Source organism: Scyliorhinus torazame, chromosome 2 (genome assembly GCF_047496885.1).
Source record: "Scyliorhinus torazame isolate Kashiwa2021f chromosome 2, sScyTor2.1, whole genome shotgun sequence".
NCBI classification, from domain to species: domain Eukaryota; kingdom Metazoa; phylum Chordata; class Chondrichthyes; order Carcharhiniformes; family Scyliorhinidae; genus Scyliorhinus; species Scyliorhinus torazame.
Window position 1 is genome coordinate 158,897,848 of NC_092708.1, and position 26,890 is coordinate 158,924,737.

The window sequence follows — 26,890 nt, forward strand, 5'->3', positions numbered from 1 at the left end:
AGGACAGCACCGACGGAACTTGGATTTCTTTTGCAGCCACTCGGCCCATCCCGGGTGGAGAATCTCTGGAGAATCGGCGGACAACGACGGCGTCACGCGATTTGCGGTCGGCCCAGCGATTCTCCAGCCCGGCGTGGGCTGAGAGAATCCCGCCCCTTATGTCTCTTTTATGTTAAGTAACCAATAATTGACACTGATATGTAAAGAGGCTTCAGAAGTGGCCTTTGGGGCATGTGATGTGATGGTAGAGTTTTGTACAGAGTGTGTACCAAATTCAATTTGTGCATCACGACCCACATGGCCAAATGAAGGTGAAAAATAAGGAAAATAAAGGTGTTTGTGAAAAGGAGCAGGACTCTTGACTCTTTATACAACAGCAGCCAAACGGCTAACAAACAGGGATGCCCGTTGTCCCCTTTGCTATTTGCATTAGCTATTGAACCCCTGGCCATCACACTTAGGTTGTAAAAGAATGGTGTGGCATTGAAAGGGGGTTGAGAGCACAGGGTGTCCCTTCATGCAGACTATGTGTTGCTATATGTTTCGGCCCCATATTCATGTATGGGGAGTATAATGGGGTTGTTAAGAAGTTTGTATCATTCTCAGGATATAAACTTAACATGGTTAAGAGTGAGGTCTTCCCAGTGAATTCCCTGGGTAGGGATACAGATTTGGGAACCTTGTCATTCAAGCTGGCCAAAACAAAATTCAGGTATCTAGGTACTCAGGTGGCTCATGTGTGGGTCGTGATGCACAAATTGAATTTGGCCAGCTTGGTGGAGGAGGTGAGAGGGGACATGAAAAGGTGGGATGCTCTCTCAATTTCCATGGCAGGCACAGTGCATAAAAATAAACATTCGCCCGGGAATCCTGTTCATGTTTCAGTCTCTCCCAATTTTCCTCCTTAAAGATGTCTTTGTGTGAGTAGATAAGTTAATTTCGGCATTTGTGTAGGCAAGCAAGGTACCTAGGATCCAGAGAGCCTCCCTTGCAGAGGGGACGGCGGTCAGTGGGGCTGGCGTTGCCAAATCTATTATATTATTACTGGGAGAGCAGCACAGTGGCGCAGTGGGTTAGCCCTGCTGCCTCATGGTGCTGAGGTCCCAGGTTCGATCCCGGCTCTGGGTCACTGTCCATGTGGAATTTGCACATTCTCCCCGTGTTTGCATGGGTCTCGCTCCCACAACCTAAAGATGTGCAGGGTAGGTGGATTGGCCACACTAAATTACCCCTTAATTGGAAAAAATGAATTGGCTACTCTAAATTTATTTTAAAAAACAAATGAAAAAAAACTATTATTACTGGGTGCCGAATGTAGAAAAGGTGCGGCAGTGGTGGGGGGAGAAAGGTGTCCGTGCTGCTGGAGGGGAAGGGGACCAATGTCCTGGCCTTCGCCTCTCTGATTGCCCAGCAACGGATACTACCTGGACGGAGGTCGGTGGTGCCACCGAGGGCTACTGCATGATTGGGGGTGTGGCAGAGTCAGAGGAGGGATTTGAATCGAGATGGAGGCTGTTTATCCCTGTTTTCAAAGATTTGTTTGTTGCCAGCAATTAATAGGGGGGAGGGGATGGGAGGTTGTTTTGTAGGTTAAATTAGTTAATTTATAAAGGTATAACATGACAAACTGCCTGTAATATGGTTGCTCGTGCTTTTTGTATGATTTTGGAAACTTTTGTATTGTTTGGAATTAAAAAAAAATGTTTAAGTTCCTGGTCAGTAGTGACTTCCAGGATGTCGGTTACGGGGGATTCAGCAATGGCAATGCTATTGATTGTCAAGGAGAGATGCTGAGATTCTCTCTATTTGGAGATGGTTATTACCTGGAACTTTAGTGGCACAAGTGTTACTTGCCCCTTGTCCCTTATCAAGTCTGAATGTTGGCCATGACTGACGACATGTGCACAAGGATTTCTCCTGTAACTCAGGAGTTGTAAATGATACTGAGCACTGTGCAATCATCAGCAAATGTTCCCACTTCTGACTTTATGACGAAGGGAAGGTCATTGATGAAGAATCTGAAGAAGCTTGGAACTAGGACACTACCCTGAGGAACTCCTGCAAGGGAGAAAGGTACCAAGCTATCAAATATGAAACATTTGGCTCCTAAGGGCCATGCTGTAAAAGGGATAGCATAAACTTGTACAACATAAGCTCCAATTTTGCTCAAGGTATTACATCATCAACTTGCCACAGACCCATTTTGCATAATTATTACAGGATGCTGTATGTTCTTTACACATTTGAAATTTTCTATTTTTAACTGCTAGACAGAAGAACCAGAGAATGCTGGTGAGATTGCATGAAAAGTTACATTTTCTCTGCAGCTTGAAGCGAGGTTGTCAAAATTGCTGAGTGATCTATGGCAGGCACTTTCAAAGTCGGGGGCGCGACTTGTGGGTGGATCGCGGGCGGGTGTCGGGAGGGTCGCGGAGGCATCCATTGCAGCGCTCCCGATTGCGCGAATTCACGCCCAGCAGCCGGCTTTTAACAATGCCGGCTGCGAACAGCCTTCAAAAAGGCTGTGACCACATAAGAAAAATGCGGCCGCACTGCTCATACGTGCCCGCTCATCGGTGCGCATGTGCAGAGTTTTGCGCATGCGCACCGATGAGCGGGCACGCATGCGCAGTGCGACCACATTTCTTTTATATGGTCACAGCCTTTTTGAAGGCCGCTCGCAGCCGGCATTGTTAAAAGCCAGCTGCAAAAAGTTTGGGAGGAATGCTGTGATTGGTTGCTTTCTGATCTTTGATGCTAATGAAGTGGAAGTCTCTTACTCCAAGAATGGTCAGGATCTGGGTGTCGCATTTAAGATTGGGAAAGACAGTCTCGCTGACAGAGCCTCATTTCCGCATGTTCTGTGCCACAATTGTTCTGTGGAGCTTAACTTTGGACAGATGGAGACTCCATACTTTCCAACACCGGAAGGCTTCACCTTCATTGGAACTGTTGGATGAAGGTGAGCCTACAGCCATAGGGGCGCAGCAGGCCACAGGGGTCCAGGCAGCAACCGAGGAGGCTATAGACAAAATGTCAGGGGCAAGGGAAATCGTGGCTTCAACCAAGGCTACAGAAATGAAAACTTCCTCCAAGGTCAGGGCTTCAAACAGAACTGGAGCCGTCAACAGAAGGCGCGACTTCAACAGTTCTGGAGTGAGTACAGCAATCAGTATAACAAAGACTACTACTAGGATGTGTAGTGAGTGATCCAACGATGGTTTCACCACAGCTGTAAATTCAACCAAGAGATGTCAACTTTTTTAATCTTGATTTTTAAACACTCCAAAACAAAGTGCCTGCAGGTCGTATTTGGAAGCTTTATCAATTAATTGATTTTTAAGTGTTTTTATTTTTTTACATTTTAATTGTAATGTTTAGGTGAAATGTAGTGAACCTCCAATTTCTAGAGATGAAAACATTTTCAGTTTCTACATTTTCTTCCTGTAAAATGTTATCAAATAAATGCCCCCCCCCCGAACTGTTTAAAAAAAAGCCAGCTGCTGCGGCTGTTGCCGGCGAATTTGTGCAATCGGAGACGCAGAAGATTTTTTAAAAATTCTATGTAATCTTCCTGCCTGAAGGGACGCAGACAGCAGGTCACACCCCCTGAACATTGACATCACGTTCTTTGTGCGCGATTGCGATTCCTCCATTTTGTCAGCAGCAAACAAGGCAAGAGAAAATGGTGGGTCGCCAAGGTCAGCCGGCGTGAGTTGCAAAGGTCGGCCGGCCGGCATGGGTTGCGATGGTCGGCTGGCGTGGGTCGTGAAGGTCAGCCGGCGAGGGTCGTGAAGGTCGGTGGTCTGGGTTGCGAAGGTCGACCAGCATGGGTAGCGAAGGTCGGCCGGCGTGCGTAGCGAAGGTCGGCCGGCGTGGGTCGCGAAGGTCGGCCGCCATGGGTCGTGAAGGTCGGCTGGGTTGGGTCCCGAAGGGTGACTGGTTGGTAAAAATGGGTCCCGGAAAAAAAGTTTGAAAAACACTAATCTATGGCAAAGTACCTTCCTAGAGAACAGCATCCCAGTTTTAATTTTTAATGCAGCTTTGTTAAAAGCCTCCTCCGAAAGCCCATTTACTGCAACAAGTAAAGCAGAAACACTGCAATAACTCAAGAAGATCCTCTTATATGATTGAAAAACACTCTGGAAAGGCAAACAGACATAAAGACAGTAGCAAGCAGGGGAGGCAATGGTACGTTTTAGTGTCACTGGACTAGTAATCCAGAGTCCCAGTCTGATGCTCTGGGGACACGGGTTCAAATCCCACCACAACAGTTGGTGGAATTTAATATAAAAATGGAAATGAAAGTTAGACTCAGTAACGGTGACCATGAAACAATTGTCAGAAAAACCCCATCTGATTCACCAATGCCCTTTAGGGAAGGAAACCTGCCGTTCTTACTTGGTTTGGTCTACATGTTACTCAAAGCAATGTGGTTGACTCTTAAATGACCTCTGAAGTGACCAAACAAGCTACTCAGTAGTATCAAACTGCTACAGAAAACTCGACAAGGAACAAAACTAGGCCAACCACCTGGCTACAACCTAGGCACCGGAAATTACTTCAGAAAACCCAACCCTGTTGACCTGCAAGGTTCTCCTTAATAACATCTGGTAGCTTGGGAGAGCTGTCCCATAGCAAGAGCAGGCCCAGCAAGAGCCTGATATAGCCATAGTCATTAAAATGTCCTGGATGCCACCAACACCATCCCTGAATATACCTTGTCCCACCAGCAGGACAGATCCAACAGTGGTGACTGTACACTGGTATACAGTTGAGAAGAAGTTGCCTTGGGAGTTCTCAACATTGATTCTGGACCCCATGAAGTCGCATGGCACCAGGTCAAACATGGGCATGGAAACCTCCAGCTGATTACCACTTACCATCTTCCCTCAGCTGATGAATCGGTTCTCATCCATGTTGAACACCAATTGGAAGAAGCAGTAAGGATTGCAAGGGCACAGAATGCCCTCTTTGTGAAATGAAATGAAATGAAAATCGCTATTGTCACAAGTAGGCTTCAATGAAGTTACTATGAAAAGTCCCTAGTCGCCACATTCCGGCGCCTGTTCAGGGAGGCTGGTACGGGAATTGAACCGTGCTGCTGGCCTGCTTGGTCTGCTTTAAAAGCCAGCGATTTAGCCCTGTGGGGGCTTCAATCGCCAAGAGTGGCTCAGTGGCACCACTACTGACAAAGCCAGTCGAATCCTAAAGGACATGGATGCTAGACTGGGTCTGCAGTCGGTAATGCGGGAAGCAAGAAGTCAGAAAAACCTACTTTACCTTGTCTTCAAAAATCTACCTGTCTCAGATGTATCTGTCCATGACAATATCGGTAGGAGTGACTACTGCATAGTCCTTGTGGGGATAACGTCCTCACTTCACATTGAGCATATGTTCCATCGTGATGTGTGGTACTGTCACTGTGCTAAATGGGATAACTTTCAAACAGATCCAGCAACTCAAATTTGGCCATCCACGAGGCATTGTAGGCCATTGGAGTTAACCACAATCAGTAACTTCATGGCCTAGGATATCACCCACTCTACCATTATCATCAATCTGGTGGGTCATCTTGCTTTTAACTAAGTTAAGGCAAAGCCAGGCAAAGATTAATCACCACAGTTCACAATTTAAACATCAGGCTAGCTGCTTGTTTCTTTCTCTTATTATTTAACACTCACAAAAAACATTTAAAAAGTAAAGCATAGAGCATGCATAAGTTAGAACACTCCGGTGACATTGTTTACTATTGCACCATTTCCTGACTTACCTATTTCTATGGGTGCGATCGAACCAAATGGGAACTATATCTCAAAGGGAGCTCTTTTAGCCAGCATTCGCAGCGCCAAGAAACACAACGCTATTTAACTTGGCTCTGGTTAGATAAGGGGCCTCAGCAGAGAACACACAGCCAAGGCCACACTTAGTTCTGTTTCCTGCACCGAGGAGCCACACTCGCTGAAACTCCTCAGTGCAGGAAGAGAGAGAAATCGGGACGCCATCTCGATCTCTCAAGCCCCCGATGCAACCCCCAAACCCCAACTGTAAAGGGATCCCAAGACCCCCCTGCCCACCTGCGGAGGGCACCATCAGGCCTGATCCCCGCCATGCAGAGACTGCCAGCTTGGCACCTTGACAGTGCCAGGCTGGCACCCGGGCTGCAGTGCCAGGGTGCCCAGGTGGCACCAGAAGACCAGCCTGCCCAGAGAGCATGCAGCTGGGGGCCTCTGATCCCATGGGAGACCCCCACAAAACAGGATAAGACTCGCTGTCTCGCTCTAATATGCAGATCTTCCAAAAAGTGATCCTGCCCACAATGGGCGGGCTTCACATTGCGACGTCTTGTGAGATCATGTTAGATCTGGCGAGGCATGGCTAGCTGGTAAGTCCCGGGAGTGGGGTCTTCTGCCACTTACCGGCCACGTAATGCCGTGGCACAATGCTTTTCAGACACAGCATGGCCGGTACATCACACCCTATGTCTTAAGTACCAGTTAAAAAAGGGGCTGGTTTAGCACACTGGGCTAAATCGCTGGCTTTTAAAGCAGACCAAGGCAGGCCAGCAGCACGGTTCGATTCCCGTACCAGCGTCCCCGAACAGGCGCCGGAATGTGGCGACTAGGGGCTTTTCACAGTAACTTCATTGAAGCCTACTGGTGACAATAAGCGATTTTCATTTCATTTTCAATTTTCAGTATTAAACCACAGTTGCATCACTTTTCCTGGCAGATTTTCACATTGGAAATTAGCATTGTAATATAAAATTACCATGCTTGTTGCATGAATTTGATTAATTTAAGTTCATTACATGTAGCTGCCAGTTTATGGGACTTCTAACCTTTTTGACTGGAAAAGCATGTGATAGGTTTAAGTGCATATTAAAGCTAAGTGTATTCACACTACTTTTTTTTAAGGCAAGATATAATTGAAATGGTAAAGATCTAGGGCGTCATTCTCCGACCCCCGCCGGGCCGGAGAATGGCCGTAGGCCGCCGTGAATCCCGCCCCCGCCCCCGCCGAAGTCTCCGGTACCGGAGATTGGGCGGGGGCGGGAATCGGGCCGCGCCGGTTGGCGGGATCCCCCGCTCAATTCTCCGGCCCGAATGGGCCGAAGTCCCGCCCAGAAATTGCCTGTCCCGCCGGCGTAAATCAAACCTGGTATTTACCGGCGGGACCAGGCGGCGTGGGCGGGCTCCGGGGTCCGGGGGGGGGGGTGCGGGGCGATCTGACCCCGGGGGTGCCCCCACGGTGGCCTGGCCCGCGATCGGGGCCCACCGATCCGCGGGCGGGCCTGTGCCGTGGGGGCACTCTTTCCCTTCCGCCTCCGCCACGGCCTCCACCATGGCGGAGGCGGAAGAGACTCTCCCCACTGCGCATGCGCGGGAAACTGACATCGGTCGCTGACGCTCCCGCGCATGCGCCGCATTTCCGCGCCAGCTGGCGGGGCAACAAATGCCATTTCCGCCAGCTGGTGGGACGGAAATCCCTTCGGCGTCGGCCTAGCCCCTCAATGTTGGGGCTAGGCCGCCAAAGATGCGGAGCATTCCGCACCTTTGGGCCGGCGCGATGCCCGTCTGATTGGCGCCGTGTTTGGCGCCAGTCGGCGGACATCGCGCCGTTGGGGGAGAATTTCGCCCCTAATCTTTGAAGTTACAGTCTCAAAGATTATAAACAACAAGAAATGTGTCAACCTGACTCAGCAATCGACAAATACCTCCCATCATTTGCAGACGTGGTTATGTTACAAGAGACGCACTTGAAACTTATAGGCCAGGTTAGACTACGCAAAGGATGGGTGGGGCAGGTGTTTCATTCGGGGCTAGATGCGAAAAACAGGGGGGTGGCTATACTAGTGGGGAAGCGGGTTATGTTTGAGGCAAAGACCATAGTGGTGGATAGCGGGGGCAGATACGTGATGGTGAGTGGCAAATTACAGGGGGAGGCGGTGGTCTTGGTGAACGTATATGCCCCGAACTGGGATGATGCCAATTTTATGAGGCGCATGCTAGGACGCATCCCGGACCTAGAGGTGGGAAAGTTGGTAATGGGGGGAGATTTTAATACGGTGCTGGAGCCAGGGCTGGACAGGTCGAGATCCAGGACTGGAAGGAGGCCGGCTGCAGCCAAGGTGCTTTAAGATTTCATGGGGCAGATGGGAGGAGTAGACCCGTGGAGATTTAGCAGACCTAGGAGTAAGGAGTTTTCGTTTTTCTCCTATGTCCACAAAGTTTATTCGCAAATAGACTTTTTTGTCTTGGGAAGGGCGTTGATCCCGAAGGTGAGGGGGACGGAGTATACGGCTATAGCCATTTCGGATCACGCTCCACATTGGGTGGACTTGGAGATAGGGGAGGAAACAGAAGGGCGTCCACCCTGGAGAATGCATATGGGACTAATGGCAGATGAAGGGGTGTGTCTAAGGGTGAGGGGGTGCATTGAAAAGTACTTGGAACTCAATGATAATGGGGAGGTCCAGGTGGGAGTGGTCTGGGAGGCGCTGAAGGCAGTGGTTAGAGGGGAGCTGATATCAATAAGGGCACATAAAGGAAAGCAGGAGAGTAGGGAACGGGAGCGGTTGCTGCAAGAACTTTTGAGGCTGGACAGGCAATATGCGGAAGCACCGGAGGAGGGACTGTACAGGGAAAGGCAAAGGCTACATGTAGAATTTGACTTGCTGACAACGGGTACTGCAGAGGCACAGTGGAGGAAGGCACAGGGTGTAGAGTATGAGTATGGGGAGAAGGCGAGCAGGTTGCTGGCCCATCAATTGAGGAAAAGGGGAGCAGCGAGGGAAATAGGGGGAGTGAGGGATGAGGAAGGAGAGACAGAGCGGGGAGCGGAGAGAGTGAATGGAGTGTTCAAGGCATTCTATAAAAGATTATACGAAGCTCGGACCCCGGATGGGAAGGAGAGAATGATGTGCTTCCTGGACCAACTGGAATTTCCTAAGGTGGAGGAGCAGGAGAGGGTGGGACTGGGAGCACAGATCGAGATAGAGGAAGTAGTGAAAGGAATTAGGAGTGTGCAGGCGGGGAAGGCTCCGGGACCGGATGGATTTCCAGTCGAATTTTATAGGAAATATGTGGACTTGCTTGCTCCGATACTGATGAGAACCTTTAATGAGGCGAAGGAAAGGGGACAGCTGCCCCCGACTATGTCGGAGGCAACGATATCGCTTCTCCTAAAGAAGGAAAAAGACCCGCTGCAATGCGGGTCCTATAGACCTATTTCCCTCCTAAATGTAGACGCTAAGATTCTGGCCAAGGTAACGGCAATGAGGATAGAGGATTGTGTCCCGGGGGTAGTCCATGAGGACAAAACTGGGTTTGTGAAGGGGAGACAGCTGAATACGAATATACGGAGGCTGCTAGGGGTAATGATGATGCCCCCACCAGAGGGGGAAGCGGAGATAGTGGTGGCGATGGATGCCGAGAAAGCATTTGATAGAGTGGAGTGGGATTATTTCTGGGAGGTGTTGAGGAGATTTGGCTTTGGAGATGAGTATATTAGATGGGTACAGCTGCTGTATCGGGCCCCGATGGCGAGCGTGGTCACGAATGGACGGGGGTCTGCGTATTTTCGGCTCCATAGAGGGACGAGGCAGGGATGTCCTCTGTCCCCATTATTGTTTGCACTGGCGATTGAGCCCCTGGCAATAGCATTGAGGAGTTCCAGGAAGTGGAGGGGAGTACTCAGGGGAGGAGAGGAACACCGGGTATCTCTTTACGTGGACGATTTATTGGTGTATGTGGCGGACCCGGCGGAGGGGATGCCAGAGATAATGCGGATACTTGGGGAGTTTGGAGAATTTTCAGGATATAAGCTGAACATGGGGAAAAGTGAGCTGTTTGTGGTGCATCCAGGGGAGCAGAGCAGAGCAGAGAAATAGAGGACTTACCGCTGAGGAAGGTAACAAGGGACTTTCGCTACTTGGGGATCCAGATAGCCAAGAATTGGGGTACATTGCATAGGTTAAACTTAACGCGGTTGGTGGAACAGATGGAGGAGGACTTCAAGAGATGGGACATGGTATCCCTGTCACTGGCAGGGAGGGTACAAGCGGTTAAAATGGTGGTCCTCCCGAGATTCCTCTTTGTGTTTCAGTGCCTCCCGGTGGTGATCACGAAGGCTTTTTTCAAAAGGATTGAGAAGAGTATCATGAGTTTTGTGTGGGCCGGGAAGACCCCGAGAGTGAGGAAGGGATTTTTGCAACGTAGTAGGGATAGGGGGGGGCTGGCGCTACCGAGTCTGTGTGAGTACTACTGGGCCGCCAACATCTCAATGGTATGTAAGTGGATGGGAGAAGAGGAGGGAGCGGCGTGGAAGAGATTGGAGAAGGCGTCCTGCAGGGGGACTAGCCTACAAGCCATGGTGACGGCGCCGTTGCCGTTCTCACCGAAGAAATACACCACAAGTCCGGTGGTGGTGGCTACTCTGAAAATTTTGGGGCAATGGAGACGGCATAGGGGAAAGACGGGAGCCTCAGTGTGGTCCCCGATAAGAAATAATCGTAGGTTTGCTCCGGGGAGAATGGATGGGGGATTTGGAACATGGCAAAGAGCAGGAGTAACACAATTGAGAGATCTGTTTGTAGATGGGACGTTTGCAAGTCTGGGAGCGCTGGCCGAAAAATATGGGTTGCCCCAAGGGAATGCATTCCGGTATATGCAACTGAGGGCTTTTGCGAGGCAACAGGTGAGGGAATTCCCGCAGCTCCCGACGCAGGAGGTGCAGGACAGAGTGATCTCAAAGACATGAGTGGGGGACGGTAAGGTATCAGACATATATAGGGAAATGAGGGACGAGGGGGAGATTATGGTAGACGAGCTGAAAGGGAAATGGGAAGAAGAGCTGGGCGAGGAGATTGAGGAGGGGCTGTGGGCTGATGCCCTAAGTAGGGTAAACTCATCGTCCTCGTGTGCCAGGCTAAGCCTGATACAATTTAAGGTGTTACACAGGGCACATATGACTGGAGCACGGCTCAGTAAATTTTTTGGAGTAGAGGATAGGTGTGCGAGATGCTCGAGAAGCCCAGCGAATCACACCCACATGTTCTGGTCATGTCCAGCACTACAGGGGTTTTGGATGGGGGTGACAAAGGTGCTTTCGAAGGTGGTGGGGGTCCAGGTCGAACCAAGCTGGGGGTTGGCTATATTCGGGGTTGCAGAAGAGCCGGGAGTGCAGGAGGCGAAAGAGGCTGATGTTTTGGCCTTTGCGTCCCTAGTAGCCCGGCGCAGGATACTGTTGATGTGGAAGGAAGCCAAGCCCCCGGGTGTGGAGACCTGGATAAATGACATGGCAGGGTTTATAAAGCTGGAACGGATTAAGTTCGTCCTAAGGGGATCGGCTCAAGAGTTCACCAGGCGGTGGCAACCGTTCGTCGAATACCTCGCAGAAAGATAGAGGGAATGGAAAAGAAGAAGACAGCAGCAGCAACCCGGGGGGGGGGGGGGGGAAGGAACCAGAGGGATTCTCAGGGATGTTAATATATAAGTATATAAGTATAATATGTATAGGTTGTTGTTATAGATAATTGTATATTGGACGGTTAAAACATATTTTTGGAGAATATTTATTTGGGACAAGGCAGTTGCCATTTAGTTTTGTTTTTGTTTTTGTTTATATATTATTTATTTCTTGTTTATAAAACTGGCCATTGTTATTTATATTGTGACATTACTGTGTAAAGGATACACAATGTACTGTGATGGTTGGCCAAAAATTTTCAATAAAATATTTTTTTTTTTTAAAAAGACATCAACAGTGTGAAAAGATACACTGCCAGTTCTGCTTCTCTAGCACTTTCTCCTCCTTTAAGTCACTCCTTTAAATTTGGCCTTTAGGTCACCTATTCTATATTTCCTTAAGTGGCCCAATTTCTGTGAAGTGTCTTGGGATATTATACTACCTTAAAGACACCATAGGCGTGATTTAACAGCAAAAAAAGTGTCCCGTTTTGGGCGCACTCAGCCGTACTTACTTCCATGCACTGATTAACTCATCAGTACAGGAGGAGATCTGGGTGCGATTTTTAAATGCCACCTGATCTATCAACCCCTGACCACGCCTCCGGAACCCTCAACACACCAACCTACTTGTTAGGGAGTCCTCGAGATCCCTTCACCCCTACCTCATAAGGGCAGGATGCCCCCGATCCAGGCATGGGCAACCTGCCACCCAGAGTGGCACTGCCAGGGTGCACGGGTGGCAGTGACAGGGTATCACACTGCCAGAGCCCGACACCTGGAGCCTCCGTTAGCCTGGGAGAACCCCCGAGGTGCCATGTCTGTGTGGACTAGTGCTAAACGGCGCCACGGCGAGGTCTCCCAAGCGCGGCTGTTCAATCTCGGGCCCTGGGAGACTCCAGCGCAGACATATTTGAGTGAGCCTAACTGCAAGCTTAAATATGTAAATCTGGATCCCACCCAGTGAGGGAAAGATTCAGATGGCGGTGCGAGATCCCGAGAGATATCCCAAGCGTCACAAATCTCTTGAGAGGCCTCTCGCAAGATTTAATTACCTTGTTGCTTCCCGAATCGGGCACAAGGCCATACAATCACGCCCCATATAAATGCAAGCTATTGTCTTTCACCAATTTGCTTTAGTGCCACAAGATGTGAAATGATTTGTCCTTACCCTCCATAAAGTATGGCCCGGGTTCAATCCGCCACACAATCTGTCCTTTCTGTGTTCCATTTACACCCCGGTTTTTGGAGTCCCAAACATTTCCTGGGGAAATCTCATCTGTAAAAGAAAAAAAAAAGTGAATCCAGTAATGTTGACTCTATTTAGTTCTGTTAATGTCATATCAATCATATTATTATGGTTTGTTAATGTCATGTCAATTATATTGTTATGGCTACAAGAAACAAGTGACAGGTATTAATTGTCTTTGAACACACAAATAGCTGATAGCTGAGGCAATGGATTGTGTGGGAGGAGAACTGTGAAACTCAACAAGTCAATAAACTCTCTTAATAAAGAATAGCTGTTTATCTTGGTTTCATCTTCACCAACCAACTTCAATCCTATTAACATTATCCAGACTGCAGGAAAATTCCAGTTAACCTGTATTGTGATTGATAAAATGCCTGTCAGGAAATGCTGAAAATTTCAGAGTGATGTGAACTTCTTTTGAGTTAAATACTTTTTACCCCATTTATCAGCTGGGAGTTCAATAATTATGCGTGGAAGAATTTCTATTGGTTTTGTGCAGTGGTATGTGATACAACGAATGTCCATAATACAAGGGGCAATGTTTTCTGGCCGTTCACACCGGCGGGAACTTATGGTCCCACCGACAGCGCACCCCCCCCCCCCCCCCCCCCGGGTTTCCCGGCGGCGAGGGATGCATTCAACGGGAAACACTGTGGACAACGGCTTCCATTGAAGCCGGCCAATGGCAGGCCGCCTCCCGCCTCCATGAAACACGCAGCATTTTGCTCAGTAAATCCCATCCTAGATAATGTGATTGACAATACATAATGATTAAATGTTCACGCTGGTAGTTATTCAAAAGACTTTGACAATGAGGGAGCTGGGCTGAATATGTTATGACTAGGCACACTGGCAACATTTGAATAGAGATAATAATGCAAAGTAGTAGAATTAGAAAAATCATCAATATGGCCAAATTAAATAAAGGAAAGAAATAAAAAATTATTCTGGATATTACAATAGAACGCTGATATTGGGTCAGACATTCTATTAGTAACAGAACTATTATTATATTGCATTTATACCTTCAGCTTTTGACATGCAATTGTTTCTAACTAGAACTCCTCGGTAATTAATCTTGGAAAATTGGCATAGTTACATAATACCTTTGCAACAGATTCCTAGAGAATGTCAAAAGCAGCCAGTGCCATGGGAAAAGGCAGCCAAAATTCAAAGCCCAAACTTTTCACTGCAAAAATAATGAACTTAGCACTGCCTCAGCCATTTTCTCTTGGCATGTTCTCAATCGCCAAGAACGGTCCTTTGGATGCTCCCTGTAGATTAAAGCTGAATTCAATATAAGTGAACCTTGATAGGGTCATTTATTTGACCAACATCCCAAATAATCACTACTATCAACGCATCAACATATCAAAGGTCATCACCCCTATCTATCGAAACAAATGCACACATGTTATGATGACGCACCAAAACAGAATTCAGATTTACTTTGTAAATAAATTAGTATTTGTACTGGAATGTGGCTCCTATTCAGAGTCTATCTCAGCTATAAATGCATATGAACATTGAGAGAATCACTTTTAACAAGAGTGCGCTGTATGTAACAACTCTGACTTTCAGTTCAACCTCTCAAACTCACAGCCAAGAACATGTAAAATTAATATCTAATTACTCTGCAATTGCATCCGGCTCTTCAAACACCAAGCACTCACACACTTTATATTGTCACCCTCGGTGATGCTAGGCAAAGGAAGATATTCACAACCTGTTAAATTTTCAGCACTCAAGCACAGAGCCATATAACACTGATCCCTGTAGCGAACACATCAGCAGGATGAATTTAATGCAAATACAAATGCAAAACTAAAATATTGCAGGTTCAGGAAGTCTGAAATAGAAATTGCTTGACATACTCAAGAAATCAGATAGCATCAGGTAGAAAGAGAAGCAGAATTAACATTTCAGTTTGATGATTTTTCCACAGTAATGGAAAAAGGGCTAACACCGATTTTAAACAAATACAGGGGCAGGAAAAGGAGGGGAGTGAGAAAACAAGAGGAATGTTCTTGTGTAGGTTAGCACGCAGGAGATGTTAAAAGAGAAAAGGATGATGGCATTAGGTTACATTAGATGGTAATGGGACAAGTAAAGAAACAAATGATTGGTCCAGAAGAGGTGTAAATGGGAATAACAGAAACATTACCAATGGCTGCCAAACAAAAATAAAATGAGGGCAGAGGTTATGGTCTGAAAGCAAAGTTTCCCATTTGGGTAAAAGCATGATACAATAGCAATCCAGTCATCAATGTAGCTTAAAAATGTAGCTGGGAGGGGATCTGAGGACTGGACCAAAGCTGTTCCACATACCACGTTAAAAGGAAAACACTGAGATCCATATAAGTTCCCATAAGTAACACCTTTTATTTGGAGGAAACTAATGAGTTTGTTTCCTTCCTCAGAACCTCTCCTAAACATCTTTGTCCAGTAGGCCAATGATTGTGTCAGTACCGTTTCCTGCTCTCAACCTGGAATGGAATGGTAGTTTTCGATCAACTTCATTTCCAATTTCACTGGTCCATCTCTTGCACTTTCCATCCTCAACTTCTCTGTCCTCTGGGGATAGTCTATCAACCAATATCCACTCTTGGTCCACTGACACCTACAACTATGCTGACTATACTTCCTCCCACCCTGTCTTTTTTAATAAGGATTCTATTTATTCCCACGGGTTCTCTGTCGCATCTGTTCTGAAAATGCCACCTTCCTTACTGTTTCATGATTAATAGGTCATGGACCTTGTCCATTCAATTTCCCACACTTTAGTTATCATCTTTTCCCCTCCCTCAGAGAACACAATCAAAATCCCCCCTGTTCTCACCTTGGGTGTCACCACCAGATATATCTTCCCCTCCCATTTCAGTATTCCAAAGGGACCCTTCCTTTTGCAACATCCTGGTTCACTCTTTAATCATCCCCAACGACCCCATCCCACCATAGATTCCCATGCAAGTGCAGGATATGCAAAACCTGGGCGAAATTCTCCGGAAACTGCGCGATGTCCGCCGACTGGCACCCAAAACGGCGCAAATCAGACGGGCATCGCGCCGCCCCAAAGGTGCGGAATGCTCCGCATCTTTGGGGGCCAAGCCCCAACCTTAAGGGGCTAGGCCCGCGCCGGACGAATTTCCGCCCCGCCAGCTGGCGGAAAAGGCCTTTGGTGCCCCGCCAGCTGGGGCGGAAATGACGTCTCCGGGCAGCGCATGCGCGGGAGCGTCAGCGGCAGCTGACGGCATTCCCGCGCATGCGCAGTGGAGGGAGTCTCTTCCGCCTCCGCCATGGTGGAGACCGTGGGGAAGGCGGAAGGGAAAGAGTGCCCCCACGGCACAGGCCCGCCCGCGGATCGGTGGGCCCCAATTGCGGGCCAGGCCACCGTGGGGGCACCCCCCGGGGCGAGATCGCCCCGCGCCCCCCCCCAGGACCCCGGAGCCCGCCCACGCCGCTTTGGCCCGCTGGTAAATACCTACTTTAATTTACGCCGGCGGGACAGGCAATTTCTCGGCGGGACTTCGGCCCATCCGGGCCGGAGAATTGAGCGGGGGGGGCCCGCCAACCGGCGTGGCCCGATTCCCGCCCCCGCCCAATCTCCGGTACCAGAGACTTCAGCAACCGGCGGGAGCGGGATTCACGGTGGCCAACGGACATTCTCCAACCCGCTGGGGGGTCGGAGAATGACGCCCCTGATTTGTGCCCTGTAGGTGGTGGACAGATTTTGGGGTAAGTCACTCACTGCAGAATTCCAACTTCTGAGAACAGTTAACTTAGCACAGAGTGAGAAGCTTTGTACGTTCCTGGCCTGTCTAGGATTGGTATAAACTTAATCTGCAGGAAAGTCTGGATAAATTAACTGTTCTAGCAACCACACTTTGGAACCATGGACAGAATTTTCACCACCGTATTGGGGTGAGAATGAGGCAGGCGAGTGCAAACATTCGTACCATTGCCTATGATATGACAGTTTAGCAGCAACATCTCACCCCTGGGCCACTTTCCCAGAGGTGGAAACTGCAGAGGTAAGGCTAAAGCAGCTTGAAGCCAATTAAGGCAAATAAAAGGCACTTTAAGGCCAATTGTCAGAGGTTGATGAGAATTTTCTAGTTCATCATTTTTTTAGGCCACAAATGTGTCCGAACCGAGTTGGTAAAAAGAAAACTAGGATATATTTACAATGTACATCAGATCCCAGCTGGGTCTGCTCTGTCGGTTCCATACCTGACCAACTTTGTATAGAACTCAATCATGAATGTCCTCTGACTCCCGTCCCTCTTAGCAGGGGAGCTTGTATTCAGCGAGAATCATGGGGAGACCGATTGCTCCAACCCCATAGCTCTCGCGTGGGTTATAACATCCCTCCCCCCAAAGTCCAAAGACTCTTCTGGCGACTACGGAGTAGGAGAGCGCCAGACTCTTCTCCAGTGGCTGCGCTTCCATCACTTGCGGGGCTGGATCTGGGGGTGTACATTTAGACAGTGATCACTGCTTCCATTCAGAACGGCGTGGTGGAGGTGCTGTCTGAGGCTGCTGCACTGCTTGCTCACTGTCAGAGACTTCCAATGCGCGGGGAGATATGGCCCTGGGGGGACCCCCACGGTGGCCTGGCCGGCGATTGGGCCCACGATCTGTGGGCGGGCCTGTGCCGTGGGGGCACTCTTTCCCGCTGCGCCGGCCTCTGTAGGGCTCCGCCATGGCCGGCGCGGAGAGGAACCCCCCTGCGCATGCGCAGGAACCACCTTCGGTTCTGCGCATGCGCCAGAACATGCCAGCAGTTCTGCGCATGCGTGGGACCACGGCGGCCCTTCAGCGCCGGTTGGCGCAGCACCAACCCCTCCGGCACCGGCCTAGCCCCCGGAAGTGCGGAGGATAAAACAACTTCCGAATGGGCCAACGGCAGAGTGGTTCGCGCCGTTCTTGGAGCTGGCGTCGGGCCATCGTGCCAAGTGCGGGAGAACACCCGCCCCATATCTACGACGAGCCTGTGCCTAAACCTGATATGTCACCGGCCCTGTCTGGTGGATGATTGTCCCTGAGATCCATTGGGCAGCATCTGCAATATTGCAAACATAGACTGCGTTTCCTGGGAGAAATAGTCTGGGGAGTTTTCATGTCACTAGCCAATGTCCTTGCTGCACCTGGCTGTGGCACACTTTCCCAGCAATATCAGGAAAGCCAAAACTAAGACGGGTTTGAAGACTTCAGCACATTAGCAATTCAGCAGGTGTTACCCCAGACACGTCTTGCGGAGTGGTCCTGTAGCAGAACAGTCTGACCAGTCTCATGTCCATTGACCCCAAAATCTACATTTTCAGCCCTCGTTTGAATATCTTCCCGCCCTTTCTGCCAGCCCATTGGAAGCAGGGTGTTACCGGGCCGTACAGATTTGCCTTATCCCCATTTGCCTTAATGAATCCTGTGAATTCCTCACTGGTGAAGGACATTCCATTGTCAGTAACCAACAACTCTGGTACACCATGCATACTGAAAGACACGCGCAATTTCTCAATGGTCATCTTCGAGGTGGTCGGCGACATTTTACAGACTTCCACCACTTAGGGTGGGCAGCTATCATGAGTAAGAACATTGAGCCTTGAAACGGGCCCTCAGTCACCCCACCATTCCCGTGGATGAAGGGGCACGGTTGTTGGAAGCTTCTGTTCCTGACAAAACTCACACTGCTGAGCCACCCGTTCTATATTTGCGTCCAGGCCCGACCTCAAACATAGTTGGGGGTGAGCATATTCATTTTGGACATCCCCAGGTGTCCATTATGCAGGTCCCTCAAAGAACAAAGAACAAAGAAATGTACAGCACAGGAACAGGCCCTTCGGCCCTCCAAGCCCGTGCCGACCATGCTGCCCGACTAAACTACAATCTTCTACACTTCCTGGGTCCGTATCCCTCTATTCCCATCCTATTCATGTATTTGTCAAGGTGCCCCTTAAATGTCACTATCGTCCCTGCTTCCACCACCTCCTCCGGTAGCGAGTTCCAGGCACCCACTACCCTCTGCGTAAAAAACTTGCCTCGTACATCTACTCTAAACCTTGCCCCTCTAACCTTAAACCTATGCCCCCTAGTAATTGACCCCTCTACCCTGGGGAAAAGCCTCTGACTATCCACTCTGTCTATGCCCCTCATAATTTTGTAGACCTCTATCAGGTCTCCCCTCAACCTCCTTCGTTCCAGTGAGAACAAACCGAGTTTATTCAACTGCTCCTCATAGCTAATGCCCTCCATACCAGGTAACATTCTGGTAAATCTCTTCTGCACCTTCTCTAAAGCCTCCACATCCTTCTGGTAGTGTGGTGACCAGAATTGAACACTATACTCCAAGTGTGGCCTAACTAAGGTTCTATACAGCTGCAACATGACTTGCCAATTCTTATACTCAATGCCCCGGCCAATTAAGGCAAGCATGCCGTATGCCTTGTTGACTACCTTCTCCACCTGTGTTGCCCCTTTCAATGACCTGTGGACCTGTACTCCTAGATCTCTTTGACTTTCAATACTCTTGAGGGTTCTACCATTCACTGTATATTCCCTACCTGCATTAGACCTTCCAAAATGCATTACCTCACATTTGTCCGGATTAAACTCCATCTGCCATCTCTCCACCCAAATCTCCAAACAATCTAAATCCTGCTGTATCCTCTGACAGTCCTCATCGCTATCCGCAAGATCGAGACCTAGCCCTTACCCGGGATGTCGATGCACGATCCACAAAAGGATGCCATTTTCTGCACGAAACTCGGACATTTCCGTTGAGAATGCCCTTGGCTCATTTGGCAGTCTTCTATGCTGACCCCCCATACTGGGTTATATGTCAAACTTTCAAAAGGACCGGGTCAGTTTGTGTTCAGTATTGGATTTGGGATGCTGTAACAGGTGACGAGTCCATAAAAATGAATGTGGCCACTACCTCGTCAATCCTGGGAGGAGAAGGGGGGCTTGTTGGCAAAGGCAGTCGGTTTAACACGTCTGGGAACCTCAACTTTGCTCAAAAAAGTATTTATATGCAGCCAGCAGGAGGGCCCAATGCTGTATCTTGCCAGAGCCGATGGACAGAATCGCTTTGACTTCGTTAAAAAGTGCTAGCAGCGGCCTGTGGCCCATGAAAATTTGCTGCCAGTCCAGGTTCAGACGATTTAGCCATGGGAATTATGGCCAACCCAGGACTCAGACAGATACACAGCCTATGTGTATCTAAAACACAGGGAACCAGACCTGACCGAAACCCCCGCTCATTTACATTTTAATGGCCCACTTCCCCAGGACAATAGAACTCCAAGCAAGCAACCGGTACGGCCACAGACTGATCGGCGCCACCCCCTTGCTCAGAAAGCACAACTGCCAAGGTCAATGACCGCTAAGGACCCGTCCAGCTACCAAGGCATCCGCCCTTTATTGGCCGAAATCGAAGAGAGTGATCAGAGCCCTGTCAAACTATTGGGTCCAAGGTCAAGGTCCGCCCCAAAGAGCGTGAAATCCCAGGGGGATAAAAGAGAGCGCAGCTATGTGTTCTGTCTCTTTTGGATCCGGCCTGTGCCTACCCAATTGCAGCAGGAACAGCCAGCCAAGTTCAAGACCAACGATCGCTACCTGACAGATGAACCCAGCAGAGACAGAGCCACTTTCATCGAACCAGCCAAGTGAAATCCAGATAAAGGCCTTTATCCATTTGCACAGTGCCGGTCACCCTGAAGTTAAGTATAGGTTATTGTAGCTGATAGGTGTAGTTTAATACGTAGTAGATACTGTGTTTGCATATTGAGATAACTCTTGTGTATGTAAATAAACCATCTTTTGAACTAACTAACTGGTTGTGTGGTCATTTGATCGATATAAGGGAAAGGCTTGTGGTTCACCGAGAGAAATAAATAGAGCAACATTATTGCCGATCTCTGACGGGACTCGATTAGAAGTCACCTTGTCACTCCGAGAGAACCCACAAACTTTGAATCCAATTGCAAGAAAGAGAAAGAACCACAAGTGCAAGTCCCATATCGACCAAATAACCGAATGTGTACTAACCCGCATGCATACCTATCAGGAAGAGTAAGGTAAACTCGTTAGAATTGTGTACAACTATCGAGGGAATGTGAGCTGGAAAATAGCTTAAGCCCTACCCGCTGTTCAAATCGCCGCCTTATTCCCCTGTCCCAAATTAAAAGTAGAGAAAGAGAGAAGAGAAGTAATGGCCACTAAAGCAATGGAAAGATTGATGAATCCACAGGAACCCGAGGTCGCAGCCACCAACAGAGCAGAGCAATGCCCCATATGGGAGGAAGAGTTAAGGAAATAGTTAAAGGGGAAAGGATTTGGTCGAATTTTTGCGCTAATGATGAGTCAGGTCCAGGAAAGATAGGACAGACTTGGTGGGAGAACCTAAGCGAGGTCCACAAGAAAAACGTAGGGAAAGTCAGAAAACCGACGGCAATAGTGTCCTGTTTGGCACAATTGTGAGGCACCGAGGAGGTTGGGAAGACGCTCCATACGCAGTTAATGAGAAGGAAGAAAAGAACGAGGGAAACAGTAACGAAAGCGAGAAGATAATTGAGCAACTCCGGGAACAGTTAGCAGCTAAGGATAAGGAAATGGCCGATGTAAAACGCGCACATCAATCTTGTCTAGTTCACCTTAGTAGCTTCGAGATCCAGTATGATAAAGCCTACCAAGATACACAGCGCGCAGTCCTGGTAAGAGAGGAAACAGAACAACAGGTCGTCCAGCTAACTAGAAAAGGCGCAGATTTAAAAGCAGCTTTGACAGCGCTCCACAACTCCACTAAGGAACAGAGGCATAGTACTGTTGACCATGCTAAATGCCGACAGAAGATAGAAAAGTTACAGTTGCTTCTCTCAGTACAGAATGGCTTCAGGTACACTTTCGGGCAGGATTTAGATGAGGAAGATGCTCCCGATTGGCAAGAGTTAAACGAAAGCGTCCAAAAATACATAGAGGACACAGGAAATCAAAATCGAACCCCCACACCCCAAAAAGAAAAGCACCTGCACCACCGACTGCACAGGCAGCACACACCCCCACTCACAATTCGACCCCCATGAATCCGGTTACCACAGAACGCAGGTCATTGGATCAGGATGAGCCTGATATCGTTTACACCACTCCACTATCCATAACCCAATTAAGAGACGGTTGCACAAAAATTATTCCATTCCAGCCCACCGCAGACCCGCACAGCTTCTTTGAGGAGGTGCGCCAACAAAAAGCTATGTACGGCCTAGACGAGAGAGAGGAAGTAAAGCTAATAGTTATGAGCCTTAGCCAGTCCGTAAGGTCAGCTTTGCCCGAACCCCAAAATGTAGCAGGAGGAACCCTACAGGAAATGAAAACAGCCGTATTAGATGCCATTGGGTATAACAAAGGAGATCCAGTCGACGGTTTAAATCACTATAGGCAAAAGAAGGGAGAGCATCCGACCGCATTTGCTGGTCGTCTATGTATTCATTTCATGGCAGTCTACGGACAATTGAACCGCGCACACCTAAATGAGGAGGACACCACTAAATGGTCCCGCACCTTAGTCTCGCATGCCACAGACTCAGGTCAAAAGGCTTGTGTAAACTATGACCCCGCAGACCACACACACAATGAAGTTTGGGTACTTAAACAACTTTCTAGAGCATGGGAACAAATCCTACACCAACGGACAGATCAGGACGATATAGAAGCAAACATGCACCCAGTTAGGACTAGCCAGGACCCAGCATGGATAAACGAGGGTAGACATGAGGGACAGCACCCCAGAGCACAGGCACCACAAGGTTGTTACAATTGTGGCCACATGGGACATTACGCCCGTGACTGCTGACAAAACCCCCCGAACCATCAATGATACCAACAACCAAACCCCCCACATAGGAACAATGTTAGGCCCATGCATAATGTTAGCGCCCGTTCAGACGACTTAGCGATTAACTCCCTAGATTGACGGTGTTCGGACTCCCCAACATGGGTCTGTGACACACGCTGGGACAAATCAGGGAGACCAGTAGTTACAGGCACAGTCCGGGGACATACAGTCAATTTTCTTTGGGACACAGGAGGATCCCGCACCACTTTAAACTCCTCCACCATGTTTCAACAGGACAAATGGCCCACCACTGACACCATCACCCTGAGTGGATTCACAGACCACACGCAACAAGGATATATCACATCTCCCGTACCCATCCATATAGGGAACATTAGCACCAAACACCCCATTGTTTCAGTTGACTTACCCCAAACCGCAGAACACATCTTAGGCATTGACTTTATATACTCCCATGAACTTTTGTTTGACCCAGTAAACAAATGTGTTTGGCGAATGGCTAAAACAGCTCAGGCTCCCGCTACGCTCACAGTAGGGGACTATGAAAACAGGATTTGCTCAGTAGTGGTCTATAGGTTTAATCCGCAAACAATTAGTGCAGACCAGGCGATTAGAGAGGTCCTCATAAAACACAAAGCTTCCTTCGCACAACACAAACACGATTGTGGGAAGATCCCAGGTACAGTGAAGATTTCAGGTCCCGATCCAAAGCCGCAAAGCAATACGGTTTCCTGCAGCAAGCCGAGGGTGAGATTTCGAAGGTTATTAACAGTTTGTTAGACCACGGAGTTATTCGCCCTGTAGCTTCCATAAATAATGCCCCAATTTGGCCCGTAAAAAAGCCCGATGGTTCATGGCGACTAACGATAGACTACCGAGAACTTAATAAAGTAACCCCTTTAGCAGCCCCCTCTGTTGCCAAGAGTCCCGCGACCATGCTCAAACAGTGAGCACAGGCAAAGTATTTCACAGTGCTGGAGATCAGCAATGGCTTTTGGTCCATCCCGTTAGACAAGGCCTGCCAGTATAAATTCGCATTTACGTTTCAAGAGCAGCAGTACACGTGGACATGCTCCCCACAAGGATTCCATAACTCCCCCTCCATTTTCCACCGCCAATTGGCCAACAGACTTTCTAAATTTTCCCTACCCGAATGCCTAATACAATATGTAGACGATCTGCTCTTGCAAATGGACACAAAAGAGGAACATGTCGAGCTCTTATCTGAATTACTAGGCCTACTGCAATCAATCGGATGTAAGGTAAACCCCAAAAAGGCCCAGATTTTAAAGGAAACGCTTCTTTATTTAGGCACCATCATCACCCACGGGAAGAGAGAAATTGAGCAAAAACGAATTGAGCCCATCGTTAAATTGCCCCTGCCCCAAAATGTCACTGCACTCCGGCCATTCCTAGGTTTGGTAGGATATTGCAGAAATTATATAGATGGTTTTTCCACCAAAGCAGCCCCACTCTCAGAGCTCCTTAAAAAGAACGCCCCATGGGAATGGCTTCCGCAGCACACAGACACCATTGACGATTTAAAACACGCCCTAGGCACAGCCCCTGCTTTACAAGTTCCAGACCCAGACTTGCCCTATGCCATAGAAGTAGCAACCACCGATCGAACCCAATCAGCAGTACTCCTGCAAGAACGACACGATCACTTAGGGCCCATAGCCTATACCTCAAGAGTATTAGACCCCGTAGAGCAAGGATTCTCAGCCTGCGAACGGCACTTGCTTGCAGTCTTTTGAGCAGTACAGTACTTTGCGTACATCACAGGCCTCAACCCAGTCACGATCTTGACCGAGCACACCCCCACGCAACTATTACTAGACAGTAGATTAAAGGACGGTTCAGTCAGCCAAATCAGAGCAGCTCGCTGGACACTACTATTACAGGGCAGGGACTGTAGCCACCTAAATTGGCCAACTCCTGACTTAAAATGGCGAACGGCAAAGGCTGATGGGAAAGTCAGCCAACATAGACAGAAACCAGCAGCTGCAGGTTTGCTGTGTATTTACCTCTGCAAAGGCCAGACAACATCGATACCAGCGACCATCAGCATAACAAAGTAGCAGCCATCTGCATACTGATGAGCAAACCCCGGGAACAATAAGTAACATTTTGGACACACAAAGCAAAGCCAGACTCCTCGGCGCCAGCAGGAGCCAACACAAAGGAGGTGAACGAGCACCTCAAGACCGCCCATCGATCAGGGAACCGCTCCAGTATTGGAGAAAATCGAACCAAGCGATTGGGACAAAGTCCAATCACTTGGGACCAGGTACATGGTCCGCCCCGAAAGGGGGGAAGCCCCTGGGGACTATAAGAGTTGAGCCCCAAGTTCAAATCACTCTTCACGCTCCCTGTTCACCTCTGCGACCTGCCCGGGTCACCCAGCAACACGAACCAACATTGACCGTGACCGGTGCAGTGACTCCCAACAGAAGTAAGTCTTAATTCAACGCTCGCTACAAGATAGGCGCTCCTAGCTACCAATCCGTACCAACTTCGAATCCCGCAGACTCAGAACCTGAACGAAAGGCCATTTGTTCCCCTAACCTGGTGGGCCAGTCCGAAGTTAAGTATAGGCCTGTTAGTTGTAGAAGTAGCTTAGACGTAGAATTTGTGCATGAGTAGCGATTACTGTGTATAATAAATGTGCTTTGATTTAAATCTTACGAATCGGTGTATTGGGTTATTGATCATTACTCGGACTTGAACCTCGTGGCGGTATCATAAAGATACCTGCCGACTCGAGAGCAAAGGTAATAAAACAGAGCAATTGAACCAAGGAGAAAATCAGCAACAGGACATTACGGTAAAACGCATCAAAACCCACACATTTCAGGCCGATAATCTCCAATATGCAGGGACCCCAAATGAGTGCCAGATCATAGCAGCCCAACACCACACAGGACCTTTTATCCCAAAGTCACTACACCCATGAGCAGGCAGTAAGACACAGGATTCCCAAACCACAGGGGATACTTAAAAAATTTATGTAGACAGTTCTCCCACAATCGAAAATGGAGTTAGAATTACTGGTTGTGGAATTTACGTAGAAGACGCGCAGGGACGCCCACTAGAAGAGATCTCTTTAAAATTGCCCAGCCCCAAGGTTCACAAGCAGCAGAAATCGCAGCCATAGCCTATGTAATTCAGCACCCCGACTCTTTTCCAACCCCCGCAGACATACACTCGGACAGCCTGTATGTGTGCAATAGTTTAACAGAATTCCTGCCCCTGTGGGAATCTCGAGGTTTTGTTTCAGCCGATGGAACACCCCTGCCCTCTGCCCCGTTATTAAAGCTCATTCTCAAGACAGCCTCCGATCGCACATACGGTATTATTAAAGTAAGAAGCCTTCATCACTCCTCCCCACCCGGGTAATGTAAAGGCAGACGCCTTAGCTAAAGCAGGATCACGCCATGGTCACTTCTGGCAGCCACCTGAAAGCGAACCAATGCACTCAGTCCAGGTTTCCCAGACCAATATTGAGGATCTATCTTAAGCCCAAAAAGCAGACAACACCCTCAAACAGGTTTTAGACAGCACATTCCCAGCCCCCTCTGATAAATGGAAGGACGCACTGACTGTACAGGACGGCATAGTTTTAAAAAACGGAATTTATGTGGTCCCAACACAGGACAGAAATCAGTTCATTTCCCAATTTCATGACGGACACGGACATCAGGGGATAGACAATACCGTTGCCCATTTAAGACAGTTGTGTTGGTGGCCCGATTTAAAAAGCGATGTAACCCATTATGTCGCGAATTGCCTTATCTGTGCTCAGAACAATCCTGAACGTTAATGGGCAGCACGGTAGCACAAGTGGACAGCATTATGGCTTCACAGCGCCAGGGTCCCAGGTTTGATTCCCCGCTGGGTCACTGTCTGTGCGGAGTCTGCACGTTCTCCCTGTGTCTGCGTGGGTTTCCACCGGGTGCTCCAGTTTCCTCCCACAGTCTAAAGACGTGCAGGTTAGGTGGATTGGCCATGATAAATTGCCCTTAGTGACCAAAAACGTTAGGAGGGGTTGTTGGGTTGTGGGGATAGGGTGGAAGTGAGGGGCTTAAATTGGTTGGTGCAGACTCGATGGGCCGAATGGCCTCCTTCTGCACTGTATGTTCTAAGTCTAAATCTAAATTATTCAAAGAAACGACAATTAAGTCACACCCGACCTGTGAATGGCCCTTGGACCAATTTGCAAATCGATTACTTTGGCCCCCTTCCCCCTTGCAGAAACAGTTTCAAGTATGTGCTGGTTGTAATCGACACCTTTACTAAATGGGTAGAAGCATTTCCCTC

General features: G+C 48.7%; 1 protein-coding gene across 1 annotated transcript in view; it reads right to left on the reverse strand.

The window, feature by feature from the left end:
* The window catches only part of LOC140392897 (E3 ubiquitin-protein ligase HECW2-like), a 595,816-nt gene that overhangs the window by 295,289 nt on the left and 273,637 nt on the right, over nucleotides 1-26,890 (reverse strand). Inside the window, 1 exon segment of the mRNA XM_072478670.1 lies at nucleotides 12,640-12,747. Coding sequence (XP_072334771.1) covers nucleotides 12,640-12,747 — 108 coding nt within the window.